The sequence below is a fragment of the Lathamus discolor genome, chromosome 11 (genome assembly GCF_037157495.1).
Source record: "Lathamus discolor isolate bLatDis1 chromosome 11, bLatDis1.hap1, whole genome shotgun sequence".
NCBI lineage: Eukaryota > Metazoa > Chordata > Aves > Psittaciformes > Psittacidae > Lathamus > Lathamus discolor.
In genome coordinates, this window is record NC_088894.1 from 4,874,976 (window position 1) to 4,897,297 (window position 22,322).

A 22,322-nucleotide genomic window follows, 5' to 3' on the forward strand; every position below is an offset into this window, starting at 1 on the left:
GAGCCCACAAATGGGGCTCTTGTTGGTTTTCACACAACTAAAAGTCTGAAACAACAACAAAACAACACAAAAAACACCTAAAAAAACCCCTCCGAATAGCCCAAACCAAGTTTTACAAGTTTCTGAAACACAAACTCATTATTCTCACAGTTTTCAGAACTTACTGGTCTCACAGCAAGCAGCACTTGAAACATGCATGGTCGCCTGCAACTGCAAATAACTACTGAAAGCTCTTACTGCTTTAAAGATCACAACTCCACCACAGGACATGCGAATTTTCAAACTAAATATATTTTCTCCCCAGTTTCTTAAACAGAATGAGAAACCACTCACTGACCCCTGGCTATTATGTTTACATACAAAAGCCATACAGGAGGTGCAGCTCACGCATGGAGTATATACAATGGCTTCCTGAAGCAAAGGAAACATAAAGAAGCAGACTCAGGAAGTGGTGAAATACTGAAGCAGTCACTAGCTTCCCTGCAAAGATAAGCATTAACCAACAGAGCGTTACTTGTCCTTGTGAGAACGTGGAAGGAGAAAGGGCAGGGAAGAGGAAGAAAGGGAAAAAACCTGCACGCATCAGTGACCACACAAGCCACCACTTCCAAGGAGCCCAAAAAGCAGTGATGCAAGGGACAAATCCTCTTTAATGACACGAAGATGAGGTCCACATCCGATTAAACCGAACAAGAAAAGGCTTTTCACAAGCCAAACACAACAACCGGACAACTTTTGCTTGCATCAGACTGCATCACTTCTGCTGTAGTGCAGGAGCACATTGACTCTGCACTGCCAGGTCGTGTCGCGCACCCGCTGCTGTCAAAGCCACGCTCTGCCTCTCCACGGCGTGTTTATACAACACGGATAGAACAGCAACACAACCCCCATCTCGCCTAAGCCGTTATCCAGATCTAACCCGAATCACCTTCCAGTTAAACACCGGCCTAAGCAATTAGAGACTAAACCCACGTTATTCTTTAATAGAAGACACGCTGCTGGCTTGTTTAACAAAAGAAGACTGTCACAGCTGGCAGGAGCCAGCAGCTTCCTTTGTTCGCTACCCAAAGCGCTCCCCGGGACCCAGCTGCAAGCCACCGATAGCATTCTGACAGACCGACGCTCATCCACACTGCCGCTGACTCCAGATTTCCCCTGCAGCCCTGCTCCGCTGCAGCCCGGCCTCCCGAGATACGGGGCTCACGGCTTCATACAGAGATCGCCCCAAAACCCCTCAGTGAGCCGGGTCCGCTCCTTGCTGGCGAGACTGGGCTCAGCACGGGCACCGGCACGGTGACAAACCCGAGCTAAGCTCGCCCAAAGAGCAGGAAAAGTAAGCAACCGCGGGCTCAGCCGCTGCAGCAGCGCGCCCTCGGCACAACCACGTTAACCGGCGGGAGCTTCCGCAGCCGCCGGGCGCAGCGTCCTCCCCGCTGCCTCCCTTTAAGCCATTTCCCCAGCACCTGGGCTCAGCGCTGTCCCAGCACGGACCGACCGGCGCTGCCCCGGGGCGAAGCGACCGACGCCGACAGCCCCGGCGCTGCCCCGGCCGCCTCCCGCCAGCTCGGGGCCGGTGCGGCAGGAGCCCAGCCCGGCCGCCCCGCTCCCGCTGGCGTCAGGCCCCGCACCAACACCGCTCCGGCCCGGGGCCGACGGCAGCGCGGCACCCCCGGCCCCCGCGGGGGTAACCCCGCCGCTCACCGGCGCGGGTTCCGCAGCTGCACCGCCTCCATGGCGCTGCGGGCGGCGGTCGCTCCTCCGGCCGGTCCCCGCCTCACCCCTCCATGGTACCGCCGCTTCCGCCCGCCGCCGGAAGCCAGCGGGGAGCGCCCGGCCCGCCCTGGCAGAGAGGGGCGGTCCCGGCCCGGCGCGGGCAGCAGCGCGATGGCGGCATCGCCCAGCGACCTGCGCCGGGCCGGCAATGAGGAGTTCCGGCGCGGGCAGTACGGGCCGGCCGCAGAGCTTTACACCCGTGCGCTGGAGCTGCTGGAGGCCGCAGGTACGGCACGGGCCGGGCGGGGGCGGGCAGCGGGCGGACCTCGGCTCAACAGCTCTCTTGCTTGTGCCCCGGCGCAGGGGAGGCCGCCGCCGAGGAGCGGAGCGTGCTGCTCGCCAACCGCGCCGCCTGCCACCTCAAGGACGGCGCCTGCAGCCTCTGCGTCGCCGACTGCGATAGGTGAGCGCCGGTGGGGCCCGCAGCGGGGCCGGGGCTCGTTCGCTTGCTTCCCCACCGATGGGGAGGGCGGCGGGGAGCGCCGCCGGCCTGGGCGGGCGCATCGTGCCGGGGCTCCCGCACCGCCCGGGCTGACGCCGTCCCGGCCGCTCTCTCCCCTGTGCCGCAGAGCTCTCGACCTGGTTCCCTTCGGGATCAAGCCCCTCCTCAGGCGGGCAGCGGCGTACGAGGCTCTGGAGAGGTACCCGCAGGCCTACGTAGACTACAAGACGGTGCTGCAGGTGGACTGCTCCGTGCAGGCAGCGCACGATGGTGTCAACAGGTAAGGCTCTCTGCAGGCAGCACCGAAAGGCTTGGGAACGCGGCAGCTCGGTGAGCCATGCCCTGCTTCTGCCACTGCGTCAGGAGCAAGGTGGGTCCCAAGCACACGGATGAAGCAATGAAGGCTTCTGATGCTTCATGCAGGGCCTGGCTGTGCTCCATTTGTCTGGTAGTGCCCTAAGCTCCTTTCAAGACTCTGGTGGAGGGCTGGGAATTAATTCCATGGGGTTGTTTCTGCTTTGCTCAGTGCCTGGTTTAATCATCTGCATGTTCCAGCTCCCTGTCCTTTAAGCCTCCCTGTGCTGACGGGGGTTACAGGCTGTTGTTATCCTTTTCTCTGCCTGGACCTGTCTGCTTTACTTCATCACTTGCCAGACTGAGGAGTGACACACACATCTCTCGCCTGCCTGAGCACTAACAGTCTTGCCCTATGATATTTTTAGCCCTGATGGTACAAAGGTCCTTTCATTAACATCCTGGCTGTAGAAGGAACTTAGTTTAGATGCACGTGTAAAGGGATTACTGGAGAGATGCTGTTCTTGATACATGAGCCAGGTTAAAAAGGGACTGGCTACTGCATGACCTACCCTGCCAGCAGATGGGTGACTGCCAGCTCTCACTTGCAGGATGACTAAAGCCCTCCTGGAGAAGGATGGTGTGAACTGGCGCCAGAAGCTCCCACCAATCCCCACAGTCCCCATTTCTGCCCAGACGAGGTGGAGCGCTCCTTCTGCCGGAGCCCCTGGGGCAAACACTCCTCCTGCAACTGCACCACAAAGAGAACCAGGTGAGAGTGTGCCCTTGGGCAGGGCAGACAGCCCTGCGGTTCAGGAGGGTGATGAACAAGAGTGCTGCCACACCGGCTTGGTGTGCCTGCAGCTGGGGTTGAGGCCTGGAGAAATCGGCCTGGTTCTGCCACAGACTTTTCTGTTGATACTGAATTCTTTGATGTTTCTGTGTCTCGCTGGTATGGGGATATTTGCTTTTTAGGAGGCTGCGCTGCTCTTGCCCATTTTACGGCATTCTGTGTTCTTTCATGCTGTTTCCAGACAAGGCTGCTGCTAACACAGAGAGAGCTCGAACTCTGAAGGAAGAAGGAAATGAACTTGTAAAGAAAGGAAACCATAAGAAAGCAGTTGAGAAGTACAGTGAGAGTTTAAAGCTCAACCAGGAATGTGCAACTTACACCAACAGGTACTACCCAGCTCATTGCCCAAGAGCTCATTGCTCTTGGCCCTTATAAAAGCCATCATGGTACTTGCAACAGAGCTGGCTTGCTCCCAGACAAATGAATAAAACAAAAGCACTATGCATGTTCACCCCAAGTGCAGTCTTCCCTGTAGTTTCTGTAATGTTCTATGATCAGGTACTACAAAAACCCTTGGAGATGCTTAGGGATTTCTCCCTTTAATGCTAGTCTGCCAGGACGGCGGTATTTTGAGTAGTGTCTGCTGCCCCATGAGCCACAAATTGCAGACTGCTGTACTTAAAGTACTTCTAAGGCAATTGCTGCAAGCAGAGCACATCTGGCTAGTGTAGACAGGAACCTGCATACTGAAATACAGGTTCTTAGTTTTAGAGCGGGTTGCTCTGAAAATCCTCTTTATTTTCCAGACTGAAAAACTCCTTTTTTTTTTTTTCCTGCATTTAACTGAAACTTGAGCTCAAGGAATAAGATGACATAACAGTTTTGGAGTCCAGCTTTGTGCTGCAGTGGGGTAGGCTGACATCTGCTATGTGTTGCAGCAGCAGATGCTGCTTCTAGCCAGAGGTCTCTAACCAGATATGTGTATTGCAGAGCACTCTGTTACCTGACTCTGAAGCAATACAAGGAGGCAGTAGAGGACTGCACAGAAGCTTTGAGATTAGATCCTAAAAATGTTAAGGCGCTCTACAGACGTGCTCAGGCACTGAAAGAACTGGAGGTAAGTCAGGAGGTTTTGAACACTTCTAGGCTAGGATTAAAAGCCTCTTCATGCATGATCAGAACCAGAGATGCCCTTTAGAACTTGTTTCTGTGCTAGACACTGTCTGCTATCAGATAGCTGAGACCTGTACTGGCTGAGGGGGGATTTTCTTTCATATCACTGTTTGCTATTTGTCTCTCGTGAGTTTCTCAGCATCAGGTCCTGCTTCTAGAGATGCTGAAAGCAGCTACATGTTCTGTAGAGTTTTATCTCTTCATGTCTGCTGAGAGATTCTATAGGCAGTACTGGATGACATATTGTATTCATGTTGGACTTAGAATCCACTTGAGTGACAAAATTGTCTTCTCAGCCCTAGTTTGAACATGTTTTAGAACAGCTACACCGATGCCAGTGCTTAAGCAATTACAGAGAGAGAGTCACAGGCTTAGTTGTGTTGCGTTTGCCTCTGTTGCGGGGTAGTAATTCCTTGGACTGAATTTTTAATACATTAACACTTCAAAAATATTCTCCTTCTAGGATTACAAATCAAGTATTGCAGATATCAAGAGCTTGTTGAAAACTGAACCAAAGAACACAGCTGCACTGAGATTACTGCAGGAACTGAACAGAGCCTAGGGTAACCAAGCAACGAGGAAAGCTTTGTTTTCCACCACAGAAGAAAGCTTTTTCCCTTCTGGTGTTGTTACAGGGACCAGTCTTAATCAGGATCAGTACTGAAATCCATCATCCACTGCTGCTGAGATGTAACGAGTTCTGTGCCAGCACAATGAATGTTAAGACACACAATCTCTATCAAACTCTTTATTATCTGGTTCTAAGATCATTCAGTTTTAATGCCCCTCCCTCAGAGGCATATAGGTTAACTTCCCTGTAACCATCAGCCTCAGGGTCTCTTTTCCATGTTAGCTAAGATGCATGTGAAGTGGCTGTTCTCTTTCTGAAGAGCTGCAGAGATTTTATTTGTCCTTATTCAGGTAACAGTTTTGCTGCATTTGTGCTGCTACTACTTAAATGAGGTTGCTGCAGGAACTGCTGCAGTCGCCCTAGCACCAAGCACCATTCTTGTAACAGGCACAGTTACTTGCATAGGGCCAAGCTTGTTCTCTGTCCCAGTTGATGCCTGCTGGCCCTCAGCTGAGTTTCTGCTGCTTAGTGTGGCGGGGCAGTGTTTACAGTAGCAACTTTCTTTTAATTATTGTGCACATTTAAGGAGATAGCAGCAAGTGAAGCCTGCCTTGTTACACTGTGCACTACTTCTTAAGATTATGGGTGCTTGGGAATTTTACAGTTGTTATTTTGGGTTGGTTTCTTGTGTTTTGGGTTGGTTTTTTTAAACCACTCTAGCTCCTCTGTGCCTTTTGGAGCAGTTGCTACATGGTGTTACAGGGAGGGGGATATGCAGTAACAGCCCAGTGAGGCCTGGCTTATTACTTCAATGCATGTTTATACTTTTTGTGCTCTTCTGCTTCTCTGGTATTGATGGCACTGACTTGAAATGGTAGGTGAAGAGATAGTTGGAGCTATCCTGTAAACCATTAAAACTGTTTCTCATTAAAGCCATGTTTATTTTCACTTTAGAGCTGTGTTTGTTATGTGACTGATGGTATAGGGGAACTGGAACATTTTAACCACTTCATACTGTCCCCCCAACTTTTGTCAGAGGGCTTCAGTCACTGCTGTGTAGTGCCTTGGCTATGTCAGTGACAGTCCATGAAGGCTTCTAACAATTGCTCAGCCTTATACACTGTGCATGGATAGAGGGCTTTAAATACCAAGTCAAGATGCTGGACAACACTAGAGCTGAGCCAACTTACAGTACAGACCAGGAGCCAGAAGCTAGCTCTTAAATCACGGTTCAGATACCTTTGTTTCCCACCTTGCTTCTCCCAGGAGCCAATGTTTCAGGCAGGTACCCCACTGAAGTGAATTTAGGAAGCAGGCAATCCCTCTAATGCCATTAAAGACAAAAACTTCTTACCTTAGCCTGATGTTAAGTAGCTTTTTGTAGGTCCCAGGGCTGTACTCCATCAGCTGGAACAGGCTAGGGCTTAAAACAACTCACTGAGGGGCACAGACCTGCCATTTCCCCCATTCCCACTTGTAAGCACTGCAGCTCCCATGCAACCAGTGCTTGCCTGAGCTCGTAGCAAGTAAGTGTGATTGACTGGTTGATTTCAGGGTGGGGAAGCAGAGGACAGAGGTACACAGATAAGCAGAGGAAGGTCACAGAACACAGCAGGAAGATTGGCTTAATTTAGCAAACCACCATCATTTTAACAGCCCTGCAGTTATCTGGAGTGGCAGATACCTGCACTGTTTAGCCGTTTGTGACAACACCTCTAAGCAACAGCACTGCTTTTTTGTACCTTATCTCTAAGACTTTCCCCCCAAATGCCCTCAAGTAGACAAACATGAAGCAGTGAGTCTTGCTCTCAAAGTTCAGAGTCAGTTCTGCTGCTATCTCCCCTTCTGTTCCAGCAACAGTGCTGCTGTCCATGCAGGACACTTCTCAGGCACACAACAGTAGCGCTGTCCACATGGGCAGCCAGTGAGTGTTTATCACAGAGGCAAGCCTTCATCCACCCCTTGCAAAAGCCACAGCAGCTGTTCCAGACTGGAACCTCCAGATTCACATTTGCATTGCTGCTCCTGCCTCAGCTTCTAAAGCCTCAGGCTTCCCTGAGGAGTTCAGGTAGGAAACCACTCTGCAAACCAGTTGTCCAGTACACATGGGGACCCAAGCTACAGCTGCACCTTTTCTGAGAAACCTTTTAAAGCCCCTGGTCCTTGTTCACATCTTTTCTTAAGCTAGTCTGATGTCCCCATGTTCCTTAGTCCCATCCTCTACATTCCCTCTGGATTCACAGCAGTCTTCTCCAGCCAAGCCATCTAGCAGTGATGGCTGTGTCCCCAGTACATCTGAACTTCCCTATTACACTTGAACAAAGGTTGCAGACAAGCTAGTCAATAGTAGACTGTACCTGTACAGTTCCCCTCCAGCTCCTTATGTGCTTTACACCCATGAAAATATTTATTTTCCTTTAGGGATAAAGCATGAAAGCTTCCAGCCAGTTACACTTTGGGACAAATAACCAACGAAGGTCTTGTAGATTAAGTGGATTCAAGTCCTTTATAAGCATCTCACTGAGAAGGAGATATCTAAATAATGCACAGTTAAGGCTGAGGTGTCCACTATGTGGAAAATAAATATGGAGGTCAGAAGAAGAACTGACAAAATAAAGGCAAGAAAAGGGACGATGAAAAGCTGCAGGGCAGAGCCCCAGCCGAGCAGACGCTGTGCAGGAAGAAATGTGTAAGCGACTCTATTAAAACGCTGGAAGGAAAACAAGAGGTAGGAGGGATGACTCAGCAGCGGGTTGAGCTGAGAGTATGATACAGCACAGAAGGAAGATTGAGACGGCAACACCAGCACACAAGGTGGGTGGTGCTGATGGATGTGCGCTTCTGTCAGCTCAAGGAAGCAGTCAAATAAGGACAATGCATCGCCAGTCTCAAGCACCACAAAGCATCTAGGGACTGAAATTCCTTTCTTAAATAGGAGGAGCAGAACATAAAGGCCAGGGTGATGACAGCAACATGCTCTGGGAGAGGCCCAGGGAGCAGAACACAGTAATAATGGGTCCCAGCTGCAAGCAGGGAGCATCCCAATGGGATGATGCAGGTTTGAAGGTTTTCAGTCCCATCAGTAACTCCTTGAAACCACTGGTCAGGAACACACAGAGGAGAAGCAGCTTTTGATTTACAGCTACTCCACAGTACCTCAGAAGCTGGGTCCCATGTACCAGACACACACATGGTGTGGTGACCAGCAGAAGATGCTTGGTGCTAGTACTCCTGCAGGCATACAGGGTCCATTACAAAAGGAAAACCACAGGAAGATGATGCCTTTTAAAGGAAGTTAAAACCAGCTATTTAGAAAGGATAAAACCCATGTAGGTTTTATGAAATTTGCTTAAGGCCATGCTCCTAGAGTCACAAAGGACAAGGAGACCCTGTTGGTTGGATATTCATTCACTTAATCCTATACATGCCCTCTGATCAGCTCTCAGGACTGCTGCCCCACCAGCATCACAAGCTTCAAACACTAATGACAGCAGCCTGACTCCAGTCCTTCCCTCCACCTGCATGAAACAGAGAAAAAGTACTTACTGTCTTTCTGCAAAGGAAACTAACCCATGTGTTGAGGGGTGAAAGCATCAATTCTTTATTAGTGCCAGCTACAAGAACAAATAAAACTACTGAACCCAATAAATTCACTAAAATGATGATTCACCATCACTTGTCATTTCCTGGGCAACTGAACCAGGCTGGGTTCCACACTACAGTTTGCTATGTGCTTTCAGGGGAAACAAGAGAATTAACAGGGGTAATTTCTTTATAGGTGCAGGAGGAAGCAATTGGCAAGGTTTACAACACACACAGGAAACAGGATGGGGCATTGAAGACAAGCCAGAGTCACTGTACAGGCACGATTCCAAAGGCACGGTGGGGTTGCTGCTGCTGTTCTTCAAAGGCAACGTTCTCAGGGCTCTGTTGAAGTCTAGAAGAAACAGAGGAACCCACACATGCAATTTTCAACTGCTGGGAAGCTTTCATTCAGACAAGATGAAACTCAGCTGCACTTGGGTTAACACAGGGTTTCCTTGAGATCACAAGGCAAGAAATATTCTATTCAAAGGAGTGCATGAGTCTGAATTGCTTGTTGATGTGTCTGTCCCAGCCTCAACAGCAGGGGCAGCTCTCCTGATGAAGCCCACACAGCACCACTAATACGTGTAGGGTATCGACTGATAAGGGTCTGCAAAAAATAAAACACTGGGAAGTCCCAGGAAAGATTGCGCTGGTCCCCACTAGAGCTACAGATAGGTCTTTTCCTATCTTCCCTTCCTGGTTGCACAGACATTGCTCTCATCAATATAGAAAACAACCCCCCACAGAACCATGCCTCTGCAGTATGATTAAGTCTGGAAAATGAAGGCTGCAACTGAAGAAATGGGGTATTACAAAGATACTCAAGATGCTCATCAAGCCTTACCTGGTTTGGACAAGAAACCCAATGCCCAGTTCCAGAGGCAGAAACCAGAGCCCCTGCGCACACCAGTGGCAGGTCCCGCACCTACCTGGGTTACTGCAGGTACAACCCAGCGCTGCCCTTGTGCGAGCTCTCTGTGGCCTGGTGTGCCTGGAGAACAGCGACCGCCTCCTCAATCTTACAACAGAGAGCACAAGAGGGGAGGGAGTTGAGTTGCTCCAGTGTAGGAGTGGCGCTTCCCAGGAAATTCCAGGTCCTCATAAAGGACTTCAATAAGAACGATAAAATCCAAGCCTGCTACTTCGGCAGGAGACTGATCAGCCCAAAGACCTCTTCTGTGTCTTCCCTAGGGCAATGCTGGGGCATCTCACCTTTTCTATAGGAGTCAGAATTTGGCCAGAGAGAAATCTGAGTTCTCCATAGGCAAAACTGAAGGAGCCCAGGCTCCTTTAAAAATCATCAATGGAAGGATGAAAGCGAGCCCTGCATCCCGGGAGCAAAGTGGAGACGCAGCCAATTCATTGCAACAGTTTTGATGGGAACCAAAGAGGAATGTTCACCAGGATTAAGGAGGAAGCTGAAGACGCTGCAGGCAGGCAGCGCTTGTCTGGGTTCTATTCTCAGGAAAGAGCACATCCCCATCTCCTTCAAGGGAGCACCTGCCCTGCTTTTCCCCCCTCTCTCACTTCCCAGCACTTCCCTCTGCTGCTTTTAAGGAGCTGCTCTGAGCTTCTCCTCTTTCTGAAGGGGGGCAGAGGTTCAGGCACTGGGTGCAGAACGATCAACCCAGAGCCCTTCCTGCTCATTTTTCACTTGACCCCCCCAAACCAGCAGCTACTTCTCTTCCCACTCTTCCTGTGGGCCACGATCACCTTTCCTTGCCGCAGCAGGGAGTTAGCCCTTTGGGAGGTGATGTGTTTGATGCCTCCTTACCTTGGAGTGCAGGGAGTCGGGTGATTCCAGGAGCAGCAGCAGCTCAGAATTGTCTATCTCCAGCAGCATCCCAGTGATCTTGCCAGCCAGCGTGGGATGCATGGCATGGATCAGAGGGTAGAGGCGCTCCCCTGCTCCAAACAGCAGGGAGGACATCAGTGCTGTTCTAGAACTCCAGCATTTCCAAACCCAGCGCAAGCCCTCCTGCCCTCCCACTTCTGTCCCTTTAACTGAAAAGGGATACAAGGATGGCGATGGAAAAATCACTGCTCACAAGCAAATTTCAGCATCTCACAGCCACAGTGTTTGCAGGCAGGGAAGCAGCTGGATGAAGCCAGGCAGCAGCAGGCACTGCCATAGGAGCAGGGCAGTGGAATGGTGAACGCTGCCCGTGCTGCCCACCAGCGTGCATGCGAAGGGACCTGCCTCTGCAGGAGCAGTTTCTTCCCAGGCCGAGCAGGGCAAGCACAAGCTGCGAGACCCCTCCAACATCATAGCCCAGTCTGTTCCACCACTGGGATGCCAGACAGCTCCCAGAGCCCACCAGCCGTATAGCGGAGCTGACCCCTAACCCCTACAGCCACCGAGCTGTTCCTGTTCATCAGTGTCCTGCAGCAGTGATGCAGGATGGCTCGGGGCTCAAATCACCAATGCCCTGGCAGCTCGGAGCCCTGCTTCTCCTGCAGAGCTTCAGGCACTGACTGCCAGGCAGCTAATACAGACAAGGACTGAGTTTGCTGCTTCCACACCCTTTAACAGAGCCTGAACTCATTAATGTTTAGTTTATGTTTTTCTTTAAGCAGCATCTCAGAGCAATCCCACACAGTTCCACAGCTTCTCCTAGCAGCTACGCTTTCCCTGGTGCATCCAAGTCCACATGCCCTCACATGCACCCACAGCCTCACAGCTGAGCCTACTCCAGCACAGCAACCGTGACACCCACCTATCATTTGCTTCTGCTCCTGAGGAGGGGCTGCTGCAAGCATGGATGCTGTCAGGGGCTCCTGGCCCTGGATGTGCACAGCAGGTTCTCCCACCTGGAGAAGACACAGAACAGCAGCAATCAAAGGCTGGAAGGGATGCGTGAGCTACCTCGCTTGCAGGAAGGGTATTTCACCCTTCCGAGATGCTGATGCAGACTCTGGCATTGCCTGTTTGCATCCAAACACCAGCTTCCAGGCAAGCTGAAGCCAGGCATCACAGCAGTGTGGCTACTGCATCCACAGCCCCAGTTACCCCAGCAGCTCCCTGGGAAGGATCCCTCCCACAGGCATAGACAGGGCCATGGGGCTGCCTGGGGTCAGCAGGAGCAGGACCAGGGCTGATGCACGTTGTGGTTACCTGCGGGGCCACCACAGGCGACATGTGCCCCATGGGCTGGATGTTCCTGACGGCTGAGGAGTACTTGTACTGCGGGGTGCCCCGCGGCAGGGTGGGCGACAAGGGCACCCGAGTGCTGACCGTCTGCGTCCCGATGTTGGCTGCAATAGAACATTAGTGAGGAGGAGCCTGTTAAACACACGCCTGTGCCCGAGGAGGCTGAAGCCACCAGGGCAGCGCACTCAGGCAGAGGGCTCGAAAAACCCCCCTCCTGGGCTCCAAGCAGCCTCCAGATGAAAGGCAGGTTCTCCAGGACAGGCAGGGCACGGCCACCCAGCCCAGGCTGCTCTGATCGCACAGAGGGCAGAGGACTGGCAAAGGCACCCACACCTCGTTGCCTCGGCTCCAGAAACACCCCTCTGCATCAGCAGCCAGAGGACAGGGACAGCACGAGGCGGGTTGGCAGCAAGAGCGCCTGTCCCTGCCCCTGGGTCACCCCCTTGCAGAGAAGGGAGGGCAGAGAAAGGAGGGACAAGGACAAAGGGAGGGGGCAAGCCAAGGACAGTCCTCAGCCACCCACTCCGTTCATCTGTAAGACACCCAATGCCAGAGATGACTTGGGCTAAACCACACAAAGCTGGGGCTGCAGGAGATGCTGCCCCACCAGGCAGTTCTATGTTTTGGGGGACATCAGACCTTCACCCACCCATCAGGCAAGCAGCTTCCACTCCGCACTACTCAAACCTCCCCTCAAAGCCTGTCCACAGAGGAGCCCCAAAGGGGGCTAACACTGCAAGCCCTGGCGAGCATCCTCCTCTTCCTCACTCACACAAAGGCGGACACAGGGTTGCAGCACTCTTGGGGCGAGGAGTGCTCTGGGTCACATCCCCAGCCCTGCAGGAGCACAGCCGTGCGATGCTGGCGCAGTGGAGGGGACGCCGGGACAGCACAACCAAGCACTGGGCATACCAGCAGGGCCTGGTTCTCAGGCCACAGCTCCAAACAGCTCTAAGGTGAATGTGTTTTACTGGAGGCTTGGCCTTGGCAGCAGCCTGCAAGAACCTCTGCTTCTGCCCTAGAGGTCCCAACCTCCACCTCAGTCTGAGCACCCAGCCTAGGGTGCCTTGTCTGCATCACCATCATCTTCACTGAACGTACTCGGTGAGCAGCAGCCAACAACACCAATGTACATATTGGAGACCCATCCCATTACCTGAAAGACCACAGCCTTCCCCAGAGTTACACACTTATTCACTACAGGCGCTGCTCCAGTCCCACCACATCCACAGGCACCATCCAGGCTCCTCCACGAGCACTCCCACAAACCAATCCATGCCGGGAGGCAGACCCAAGCTCACAACAAGCTCCCTTGCCAAGGAGGATGTCCAAGCTGGGTCCTTCCCTCACTTACCCACTCTCTGCACCTGGGGGGGCACACGGGGCACTTGGGTGGACGCCTGTCTCACGGTGCTGATGTTGGAGAGCAGGCGCCGGGGCTGCACGGCAGCCCTCAGGATGGGAGTAGCTGCAGGATACGTGGCTGTAGAGATGGAGCGTGATTAACAAAGGCAGCATAAGGCATGGATGGATGTGTGACTGCAGCGGGGGAGAAGCTCAGGAGCACCTCACCTCTGGGGTCAGCCTAGTGTCTTCTCCCTTAGTGCCCATCACCGTGACCCCTGCACCAAACCCTTGTGTACTTCTCCAGGCAGCAGCCCCCCGTGGATACACACTTTGTGCTGCATTTAGAGACCCCCGGTGCCCATCCCAAGAGCCTGACTCACGGGGAGGCCGGGAGGGCTGCGCACTCCAGCGAGTGCCAGGACGGACCGGGACAACTGGGCTGGAGCCGTAGAAAGTAGCTCTGGGTTGTGGCTGGGAAAGAACACATTATCCAAGGTGACTTGGGAGCCGAGCTGAGCCACGTCTAACCCAGAGCATCCCAGCTGCGGCCGCATGGCCCGCAAGCCAAACCCAGGCTCTGCAGTGCACCAGGGCACTTAAAAGACCAGCCTCCAGCCCTGCTGCCTTGTGTCCTCCAGCAGCTCCACTTGTCTCCTCCTCACAAGCTCTGGCACCTCTGGAACCCTTCTGCCTCCCCTCATTTCACCAGCAGCCCTGTTCTCCATGCTCACACCCTCCCACCAAACTCCTCCCTGGTTCCCTCCTCTGAGGAGCAGTCAGTAGCTATTAAACCTGCACTCCATTGCCTGGGGCACCTGCATCCCAACAGCATTTTGGCAAGCCCCACTGCTTACGGAGAACCCTGCTGCTGACCCCACCAACCCCATACGCCAGTCTGCACAACCCAGGAGATGCTCCTCAGCCCGACTGCCACCTCCCTCCTCCAGCCCAGGGCAAATCCTGGTCCCTGTGTGATGCTGCCATCCAGGATAAGGGACTCACCGGAGGAATAGGGGGCAAGAAGTACCCTGGCGGGGGGTGGAAGGAGCCCAGGAGAGGGCCAGGCAGGGCCCTCATGGTGGCTAATCTCTGCATGTACTGGTTGGTGAGGATCGCTTTCCGCTCCTCTTTCCTTTGAGCGAGTGCAACGTAGAGAGGCTTAGTGCTGACAATCCGCCCGTTCATTTCTGTCACGGCCTTGGTAGCCTCTTCTGGGGAGGAAAAACATACAAAGCCAAACCCTTTGCTGTGGCCACCCTCTGTCATCACCTAAAATCAGATTAGAACAAGACAGCTAAGTGCACACATCGCTGCAGCATCCGCGAAGCACAGCACACTCAGGGGGGGACATGGGACCTGCCAGCTACAGGCACCCGATTGCAGCCCCCGAGTGCAGGGTGGGATGGTTGGGGCTGCACAGAGAGGATTCTCTGGGGAATGGGGGAGATTTTCTTGGGAAAAGCATCAGGTCTGGGAAGTGAAGGCGGCAGAGTCCGGGCCAGCCAGAGACCTGCAGCTTCTGATCTTCCAGAGCGTCTGTGCTCCAGCCCCACAGGACCCATGGGTCAGCAATGCTCCAGTGCTTAATGCTGCAGGAGCCAGCACGGTTTGGGTTCAGTGGGACACTGTTCCTGGCAGCCGGCAGGCTGCAGGTAGCTGACCTTAAAGCCAAAGCATCCCTCTGCACCCATGGGCACAGCCTTCAGGAGAAGGCAGACCCCAGTCTTGGTGGCAAGACTGCCACTTTTATGGCTCTCCAGTAGACGAGCCACCAGCCTGTCACCCTGCTCTCCTCAGAGAGAGGTGGCTTGTGGGTCATTCCCTTTTGCAGCAGTGTCACATCGGTCCCAAACCCCAGAGCAGCTGTGCAGCATCCAGAATGATGTGGCTTTAAGGTCCCACACCCTGAACCTCACCAGGGCTGGGGAAACTCAGCAAAGCTACAGAACGTTTGCTGCATCAACAAGCTCGCGGGACAGCGTGGGGCACAAGGGGCACGGCTTCACACTTGGCTCGGGACACAAGCCATCAGCAGGGATCCGTAACTCAACAGGATAACAATCCCAATCCATTCCCAAGGGCTGAGAGCACCCCATGAGCCCCAGCAGCTGCCCCAGTCCCACACCTTGGCACTGGTGATGGTGCCATATGGAGAGAACTCCTTCCTCAGCCTCTCGTCATCTATCCCATCATCCAGGTTCTTCACATACAGGTTGACCCCCTGCAAACAGGCAAGAAAGCACCTTAGGCTCACGATGTTTATGGCAGCTTTTCAAGCTGGAAGCTTGTTTCACCAGCAGCTCAGCCAGAGGATGGGACTAACAGGAGGAGTCAGAACCACACATGTGCTCCATTCATAGGTGAGATACCCCGAGTAAAGAGGCACCCAGACCATGGCTATGCAGCTGCCCCAAGACCTCAGGAAGCTGCCTTGTTTCCAGACTAATATTTTAGTCCCTGGAAAAGAGCAGACCCATTTGCTCGCTGCCAGCATCACCTGGGGTTTAGATCTCTCCCCTCTTTCCCAGTACTACTTCCAATACTACATTACGAGGCAGTGACTGGACCCCTGCACAGGTCGTTAACTGCAGAAAGGACCCAGCACGCTGGTCTGCCCTGGAGAGCCCTGTGCTGTGCCCAAGCCAAGGATGCTTCTGGATGCCCAGCGCCTGTTGCTGGTGCAGGCCCGCAGGACGGAGCATCCCGCTCTCCCCTTACCTGGTACCTGCTCACTCGCTCCTGCTTGATCTGCTCGAATTTCCTCTTCAGCTCGCTCTGCCGCTCCAGCCGCTTCTGCGCTCGGCCCACGTACACCATGCGCCCGTTGATCTCCTTCCCGTTCATGTCAGCCACCGCCTGCCAGCGGAGGGAAGGGCTCTGAGCACAGTGCGAGGCCAACAGCCACGGCTCTACCCTTCACCCAGCGCCCCAGGCCAGCCCCACCGGGAGCAGAGCCCTCCCTGGGCCAGGGCAGCAGCTCTGCTCCCCTCCACCCACCCTGCCCATCCAGCCAGCCCTGGCTGTGCAGCACCCAGGCAAGCGTGAAGCCAGTGAGGGCCCTTTCCCTGGGGAGAGACATTGGCAGGCAACAAGCTCATGTCTAAGGCAGGCAGTGAGGAGCCTCTTGCCTTCTGGGCTTCTTCATGCTTCTCGAAGTTGACAAATCCAAAGCCCTTTGAGCGGCCGGTGCTGTCCATCATGACTTTGACACTTAGCGTCTTTCCTGCAATAGGGAAGGAAAGCGCCCGTCTGAAGGGTGCCCACCAAAGGGGTGCAGCACCAAGAGATGCCAGTGCAGTGAGGAGACTGGACAGTCAAGGTAGCACGGAGGAGCCAAGTGGGAGGAGATACAGCGGGATCCATGGGTTGGCACAGCACTAAGCGCTGTCACAAGAGGCATTCTCCAGTAATGGACTAAACTGAAAAGCTTTTTTTGCCTTAAATCCAGACCCAGCATCTCTCATTCCCAGGGCTCCCATAGCCAGACAGCACAGCGGCTTCAGGACAATTTAAAAACCTAATAAACAAGCAAACTCACTTTTGTTACCCAAGAAAGTAAAAAAAAAACTTGTATTTTTTTTTTTCCAGGAGAGAACCCAATACAAGTTTTCCTCCATCACAGCAGGAAAACCCATGTAATGTCCCAGTGATTTAAGCCACTGTGTCCTTCAGTGAGGTGGTGTTTAGGCAAGTCAGATGCTGAGAGAAGGGGCTCGGTCTTTCAAGCACTGCCCCCCACTCTCTTTGCAATTGCCACAACTCCATCAGCTGTGAGGATGCTTTCTTCAAGAGCCCTGCTCACCGAACTTGGAGAATATTTCCCGCAGCCTGTTATCATCCATGTCATCCCCAAAGTTTTTGATGTAGACGTTGGTGAACTCCATCGCTTTAGCCCCAAACTCCGCCTCGCGCTCTTTGCGGGATTTGAAATTGCCAACAAACCTAAAGGAAGCAAGGAAAGGAGCCTGAAGCCCTCCCCGTTCCCTGTGGAGGGAAGATGGATGCAGGCACTTCTATCTTGGGACAGGCCAAGAGAGACCCCATCACCTCAGGCCGTGCTTTGCTCACCCCTAAACCCACCATGTGTTGCACATCCAGCAACTTCAGCACAACCCACTCCAGTGCTTCCCTGTCTAAACCCCACTTGGCACTACTGAAACCGGGAGAGCAGTAACACAGGGCACAGCCCCGCGCTGGGGATGTCACCCCAAAACTCCCACAAAGGATGCCACCAAGTGCCAACTCTCCTACTCCCAAGTATCCCCAAGCCCTTTGGGAAGCTGCTGGTCTCTGCAAAAACAGGGATGTAGAGAACAAGGTAATGCAACATTAATAGAGAGCTGATGAACAACAAAACCTCTTCCTGCCCAGATTATCTGATGGTGGCAGTCAACAACTGAGGACCAGCCCTGCTTTGTGGGCGCTCTGCACTGCTCAGCGATAAAACACAGCCCAGGGCTGGAGTCCTTCCCCAGCAGCAGGAAAGGCTCCAAACCACTGTCGCACTTCCACCGGCACTGACCACAAGTGACTCACTGCCCTGGAGCTGCTGTGCCCAGCGGGGACAGGACAGGAAAGCAGAGAGCAGCAGGAGCAGGCAGCTCCTGAGCATGCACCAAGGCAAGCGAGAAGCAGAGCCGAGGGGACACCCTCCTCTCCAGCACTTACACCTTCCGGTCATTGAGCAACATCCCATTCATGGTCTCAATGGCCCGAGTTGCTGCCTCGTGAGTCTCGAAGTGAACAAAGCCATAGCCACGGGATCCGTTTTCGTCACAAACCACCTACAGACACCGGGCGAGGTGGAGGCAAGAGACAGACACTGGTTTTCTGCATGTCTGCACAAGTAAGACACAGCAAAACCCACCCTCGTCTCCCAGGGGCATTTGCCCTCCCCGACAGCCCATTCCTTGCGGCTCACCAAGACCCCAGCGCCATCGAGGCACACGGTTCAGATAGAACACAAAGGTATCTGTGCAGGGACTGGGAAGAAGAAGGGACAGAAGGAAAAGCTCCTGTTTCCAGAGGAAACACAGCAGTGCCTTTTGGCTTCAAAGCAGGTGGGAATTCAGAGGAGACTTTGTGGGAAGCAAGACAAGAAAGTGACTTTAGCTGGCTCGAGCACACTGCTGAGACCTCGGGGCAGCTCTGCAGCAAGCCCTTCCTGCAGCGCCCATGGGTGCGCGTACCTTGCATGACAGGATGTTTCCGAAGGCAGAGAACGTGTCGTACAGGGCTTTGTTATCAATGGAGTCGTCCAGGTTCTTGATGAAGATGTTTCCAACCCCTGACTTCCTGAGCCTGGGGTCCCGCTGGGACCACATGATGCGGATGGGACGGCCTTTGATCACGTCGAAGTTCATGGTGTCCAGGGCCCGCTCAGCTGGCAAATACAGGAGGGAGAAGAGGGTAATAGAGACAGATCCCCTTCACATCCCACAGCAGCCGACATGGGCATAGGAAGCAGGGATAATACTGTTGGAGAAGGGCCCATTAACCTGAATGGGCCAGGCTCTGCCTCCCAGGGCAGCAGGGCCAGGCAGGGGCTGTTCTCCTCCCCTCCAGCCACATCACTCCTTCCTTTTTAACTGTTATTTTAATCTCCAAAGCATGTCCGGTCCCATGGGATCACCCATGGCATTGCTCGCTACAGTCTGGCAGATGTCATTTTCCCAGTACAGATTTTGGTCCCCAGGACAACTAACCCACCACCTGCCCATCCCCTGCATGAAACACCTTTTGGTTACAGCTCTGTATCACTGTGATGCCTGCCAGGAGAGGAGCCTTGGTTCACACCAAGAACCAGCTCACGGAGGGAGGCAGCTCCTGCAAGTCACCCTCATCAACCCACAAGCCCAAAGCCTGGTTGCTGCATCCTCTCCCAGTCCCTAAGCAGAGATGGGAGTGGGATGGCTCACCAGCTGAGGGCAGACTGGGATTAGTTACAACCAAAACTGAACCATCAGCAGATGCATCAGTGCAAGCCCCAACAGCTGATGGGTACAGCCATTCAGACAGCTGCTCCTCCCTTTCCCACTGCCATCTCTTGCACACCCCAAACCCCTGCTGCTGGGCAGCTCCTTGGGGCTGCCTTACTGGGATCGTGACTGTGTTATTGGGATCGTACCATCCACAGGCTGATGGAAGTTGATGTAGGCATAGCCCAGCGATCGGCGCGTGGCGACGTCCCGGCAGACTCGGATGGACATGATGGGCCCAGCAGGTGAGAACTTCTCATAGAGCATGGCTTCGGTCACATCCGGGTGCAGGTCTCCCACATAGAGAGAGGCTAAGGGGTAGCCAGGGCCGCTGGCGTTCATGGTGAACCACAAAGCTCCGCTGTGGAGGAACACAGACCCGAGGCTGCAGGGCGCACACTGCACGCAGCAGCCACAGACCCACACCAGGGCTGGCCCCACCACAGCAATGCAGTCCATGCCCTTCCCATCAGTAGGGCCAGGAACGTCTCAAGGATGCTGCAGTTCCCCAGTTTTTAAGGGACACTTTGCTGTTGGGGTAAAAGCTGAGCTGTGCTGATGCGTACATCACAGCCCTCACACACCTGGCTTGGGGGGACACCACACACCACAGCCCCCCATTTGCTCCTTTCCCCACTCAAACCCCAAGAGAAATAAATCGCAGTTTAACTCCTCGGAAGGGAAAGAGCCCTTCTCCACCAGAGAATTCCGCTTTAACTCCTCCCGCAGGAGGAGAGGGAGGGAGCACCGGTTCGCTCTGCTGCAGGGCTGCCCAGGAGCAGCCCACCCTGCTGCCACCAATGCTCCCAGCACCTCCAGCAAGGCAAACACGGGTTTTTAGCCAGCCCTTCCCGATTTCTCAGCTTGATGATGAGGTCCCCAAAGCAGGAAAATCGACGCTCAGTCTCTCGCTGGTTTTGGTTGGGTACAAGGCTGTGCGTGAAGATGACAGTCGCTGCTTGAGCCCCCCAAGGTGCTGCCTCGGGGAACAGAAACGCAGCTTCTGCCCTAAAAGCTTCAAGCCCACTTTTGGGGCTCTTACCTTTAAGCTCAAAAGGCCCAAGACACCAATCAAGGTACCCTACGGATGCCCCAAACCAACGCACACCCGTAACAGAGCTGCGTTAAGCAGTTCCCCAGTCCACACCGGTGACCACCGCGGGCAGGACACCGAGAGCCGCGCCCCAGCTCCGGGAGCTGACCCAGCCCCTCGGGAGCCGCGACGGGACCCCCGAGGCTCCCCCAGCCCGCAGAGCCGAGCACAGAGGAAAGGGAAGGGGAGCAGAGGGGCAGAGCGCCGAGGGCAGGCGGGGCCGCCCAGCAGCGGTGCGGGACCCGCGGCTGCCGAGCCCCTGCAGGGAAAGGGCTGAGCACGAACAGCCCGCGGCGGGCAGAGCCGCAGCGGAGCGAGGAGCGAGCAGCCTGCCCTGCCCGGCCCGGCCCTGCCCTGCCCTGCCCGGCCCTGCCCTGCCCCTCTCCACCGGAGACCCGGCCCCGGCAGGCACCGCCCGAGCCGGGAGCCCCGCACTCACGCCGAGCGCTCCGCAGACTGGGCTCAGCCCGGCTCGCAGCTCAGCACCGCCCCGGCTGTGCCTGCCCCCACCGCCCGCCTCTTCCAGCCGCGGCCCCGGGGGCGGGCCGGACCCCCCGCCCATCCCCGCCCCGTCCCGCCCCGCCCCGAGCTGCGCGGGCAGCGCCCCGGGGGCCGGGCCGGGTCGGGTCGGGTCGGGTCGGGTCGGGCCGGGTGGTTTCGGGCAGCCGGGTGTCCGCGGAGCCAGCGGCGGTGTCTGCCCCGGTCTGCAAATGGCCGCCGGGGCCGCCTGCGCTGCTCGTGTCGTTTGGGATAAACGGGAGGGTGCCGGTGCCGTGGTTTGCCCCTGAACGCTGACAGCGAGTGCGGGTGCGTGTCCCACCCGCCCGCTCTGGGGAAACCGCCCGCAGGCTCCGGTGGGTGATGCCCTGATGTTAAGAAAGCCACGCAGGAGCCGGGAGGATGCCAGCAGCTCGGTACCAACCCATCACCGCTGGGCTTTATGCACTGCCAAAGCCCGCAGGTCCTGGCAGCCCTGGGCAGTGGTTGGACTTGGTGACCTTAAAGGTCTTTCCCAACCTGGCTGATTCTGTGACTCTGTGGAGGCTCCCTCGACATCCAGCGGGGGCCCACGGGATCTGTAACCCACCCTCTGCCACCACTTCGGGTCTGGGCGACTGAGCGCTGCATGGTTGCCTTCATGCACCGAGATCGCACCGCAGCTGTGCTGCACGTGTAGGGGAGGTGATGATTTGCCATTAAACAGCTTGCTGAGGGGACAAGGCCCAGGGCAGGCAGGGCAGTGTCACCAGCAGCTCCCCCAGTGTTTGCAGGGCTGTGCTGGGTCCCTGTCACCAGCACCTCCATGTTTCAGCTGGACTTGTTCCTCAGACACCCTCTGCTTCTGCACTTTGAGGGGAGGCAGCGATTGCAGCAGGATGAGTGCCTTGTGCTGACTTCAGCTGAAAGGGGGCTGCTGGACACCATGAAAAAAGGCACTTCCCCTGCCACCACTGAATGTGAATGCTGCTCAGGAGACACCAGCCTGCTCCGGGCAGCATACACCTCATGTCCAAACCCATCCGATCCCAGCGTGGTCACTCAGCTCCACTCCACGCTCTGGGAAGGGTCAGTGGCAGCACCAGCAGGAGCAGTTTCCCTTTGGAAAAGCCTTCTGGTGGTTTCCCACACTGAGCCGCCTCACCCGGAGGTCAGGCGAGCACCAGTGCCAGGAATGAGAAGCTGCAGCAGCACCGATGACATCAGTTGCACGCGGAGCACACGCAGGCTCCCAGCGGAGCTGGAGTGCCCTTTCCCAACAAAGGTAGGATTACTTCAAAAATGTAAATATTTCCTCAGCTTTATGGGGCTCAGCAAAGGTTCCCAACTGCCGATCAGTCTCCTTCACTGATTATCCCCCCCCAAAGAGACATAAAGATGGGAGATGTTAACTGGAGGCCCCATGAACAGGAGCAGCTTAGCAGGACCTGGGATTTTTCTTCTCAGAGCTCACAACGTCACCAGCACAAGTCAGACTGGGAGTTAGTGAACACTGTAGAATGATTTAAGAGCAGGTAAGTCCATAAAGCATGAATGACAAAGTAGCAGTGATTTCAGATGTAATGAGGGACGACCATGTAAAGCCATGGCACGGGGCAGATCAGTACTCAGTCAGCAGCCA

The 22,322-nt window shown here is 54.8% G+C and overlaps 3 protein-coding genes across 5 annotated transcripts in view; 1 reads left to right on the top strand and 2 right to left on the bottom strand.

Annotated features, from left to right (window-relative positions):
* The window catches only part of STK4 (serine/threonine kinase 4), a 46,504-nt gene extending 44,680 nt beyond the window's left edge, over positions 1-1,824 (bottom strand). Inside the window, exon 1 of the mRNA XM_065691400.1 lies at positions 1,702-1,824. Coding sequence (XP_065547472.1) covers positions 1,702-1,733 — 32 coding nt within the window. The 5' untranslated portion in view covers positions 1,734-1,824. The remainder of the gene's footprint in view (positions 1-1,701) is intronic.
* Positions 1,717-5,999, top strand: TOMM34 (translocase of outer mitochondrial membrane 34). Its single transcript, XM_065691401.1, has 7 exons — positions 1,717-1,999; positions 2,077-2,176; positions 2,343-2,495; positions 3,121-3,281; positions 3,544-3,688; positions 4,293-4,419; positions 4,939-5,999. Exons 1-7 carry the CDS (start codon positions 1,732-1,734, stop codon positions 5,035-5,037), a joined length of 1,053 nt encoding a protein of 350 aa, XP_065547473.1. The 5' UTR covers positions 1,717-1,731; the 3' UTR covers positions 5,038-5,999.
* Positions 6,000-8,623: 2,624 nt separating this feature from the next.
* On the bottom strand, positions 8,624-20,711 carry PABPC1L (poly(A) binding protein cytoplasmic 1 like). 3 transcript variants are annotated; one of them, XM_065691650.1, is made up of 16 exons: positions 20,643-20,711; positions 19,260-19,471; positions 18,322-18,515; positions 17,801-17,916; positions 16,935-17,074; positions 16,261-16,355; positions 15,851-15,988; positions 15,258-15,353; positions 14,135-14,401; positions 13,513-13,603; positions 13,140-13,268; positions 11,750-11,889; positions 11,352-11,445; positions 10,409-10,539; positions 9,564-9,652; positions 8,624-8,983 (listed from the first exon to the last, which is right to left on the bottom strand). In XM_065691650.1, exons 2-15 carry the CDS (start codon positions 19,450-19,452, stop codon positions 9,569-9,571), a joined length of 1,908 nt encoding a protein of 635 aa, XP_065547722.1. In that variant the 5' UTR covers positions 19,453-19,471; positions 20,643-20,711; the 3' UTR covers positions 8,624-8,983; positions 9,564-9,568. The 3 variants fall into 3 exon arrangements, with proteins under 3 accessions (XP_065547722.1, XP_065547723.1, XP_065547724.1); XM_065691651.1 differs by lacking the exon at positions 20,643-20,711 and adding an exon at positions 20,153-20,558; XM_065691652.1 differs by lacking the exons at positions 8,624-8,983; positions 9,564-9,652; positions 10,409-10,539; ... (2 more) ...; positions 13,140-13,268; positions 13,513-13,603 and having other exon boundaries at positions 14,234-14,343.
* Between the last annotated feature and the right edge of the window lie 1,611 nt (positions 20,712-22,322).

Excerpts from the sequence above, each read along its gene's own strand:
- TOMM34 (XM_065691401.1), top strand. The coding sequence starts at position 1,732 with ATGGCGCTGCGGGCGGCGGTCGCTCCTCCGGCCGGTCCCCGCCTCACC. Across the intron at positions 2,177-2,342 it reads TGCGTCGCCGACTGCGATAG|AGCTCTCGACCTGGTTCCCT; the intron begins GTGAGCGCCGGT and ends CCTGTGCCGCAG. Across the intron at positions 4,420-4,938 it reads AGGCACTGAAAGAACTGGAG|GATTACAAATCAAGTATTGC; the intron begins GTAAGTCAGGAG and ends TTCTCCTTCTAG.
- PABPC1L (XM_065691650.1), bottom strand. The coding sequence starts at position 19,452 with ATGAACGCCAGCGGCCCTGGCTACCCCTTAGCCTCTCTCTATGTGGGA. Across the intron at positions 15,989-16,260 it reads AGCATGAAGAAGCCCAGAAG|GCGGTGGCTGACATGAACGG; the intron begins GCAAGAGGCTCC and ends CTCCGCTGGCAG. Across the intron at positions 13,269-13,512 it reads GCAGCCCTCCCGGCCTCCCC|CCACGTATCCTGCAGCTACT; the intron begins GTGAGTCAGGCT and ends CCATCTCTACAG.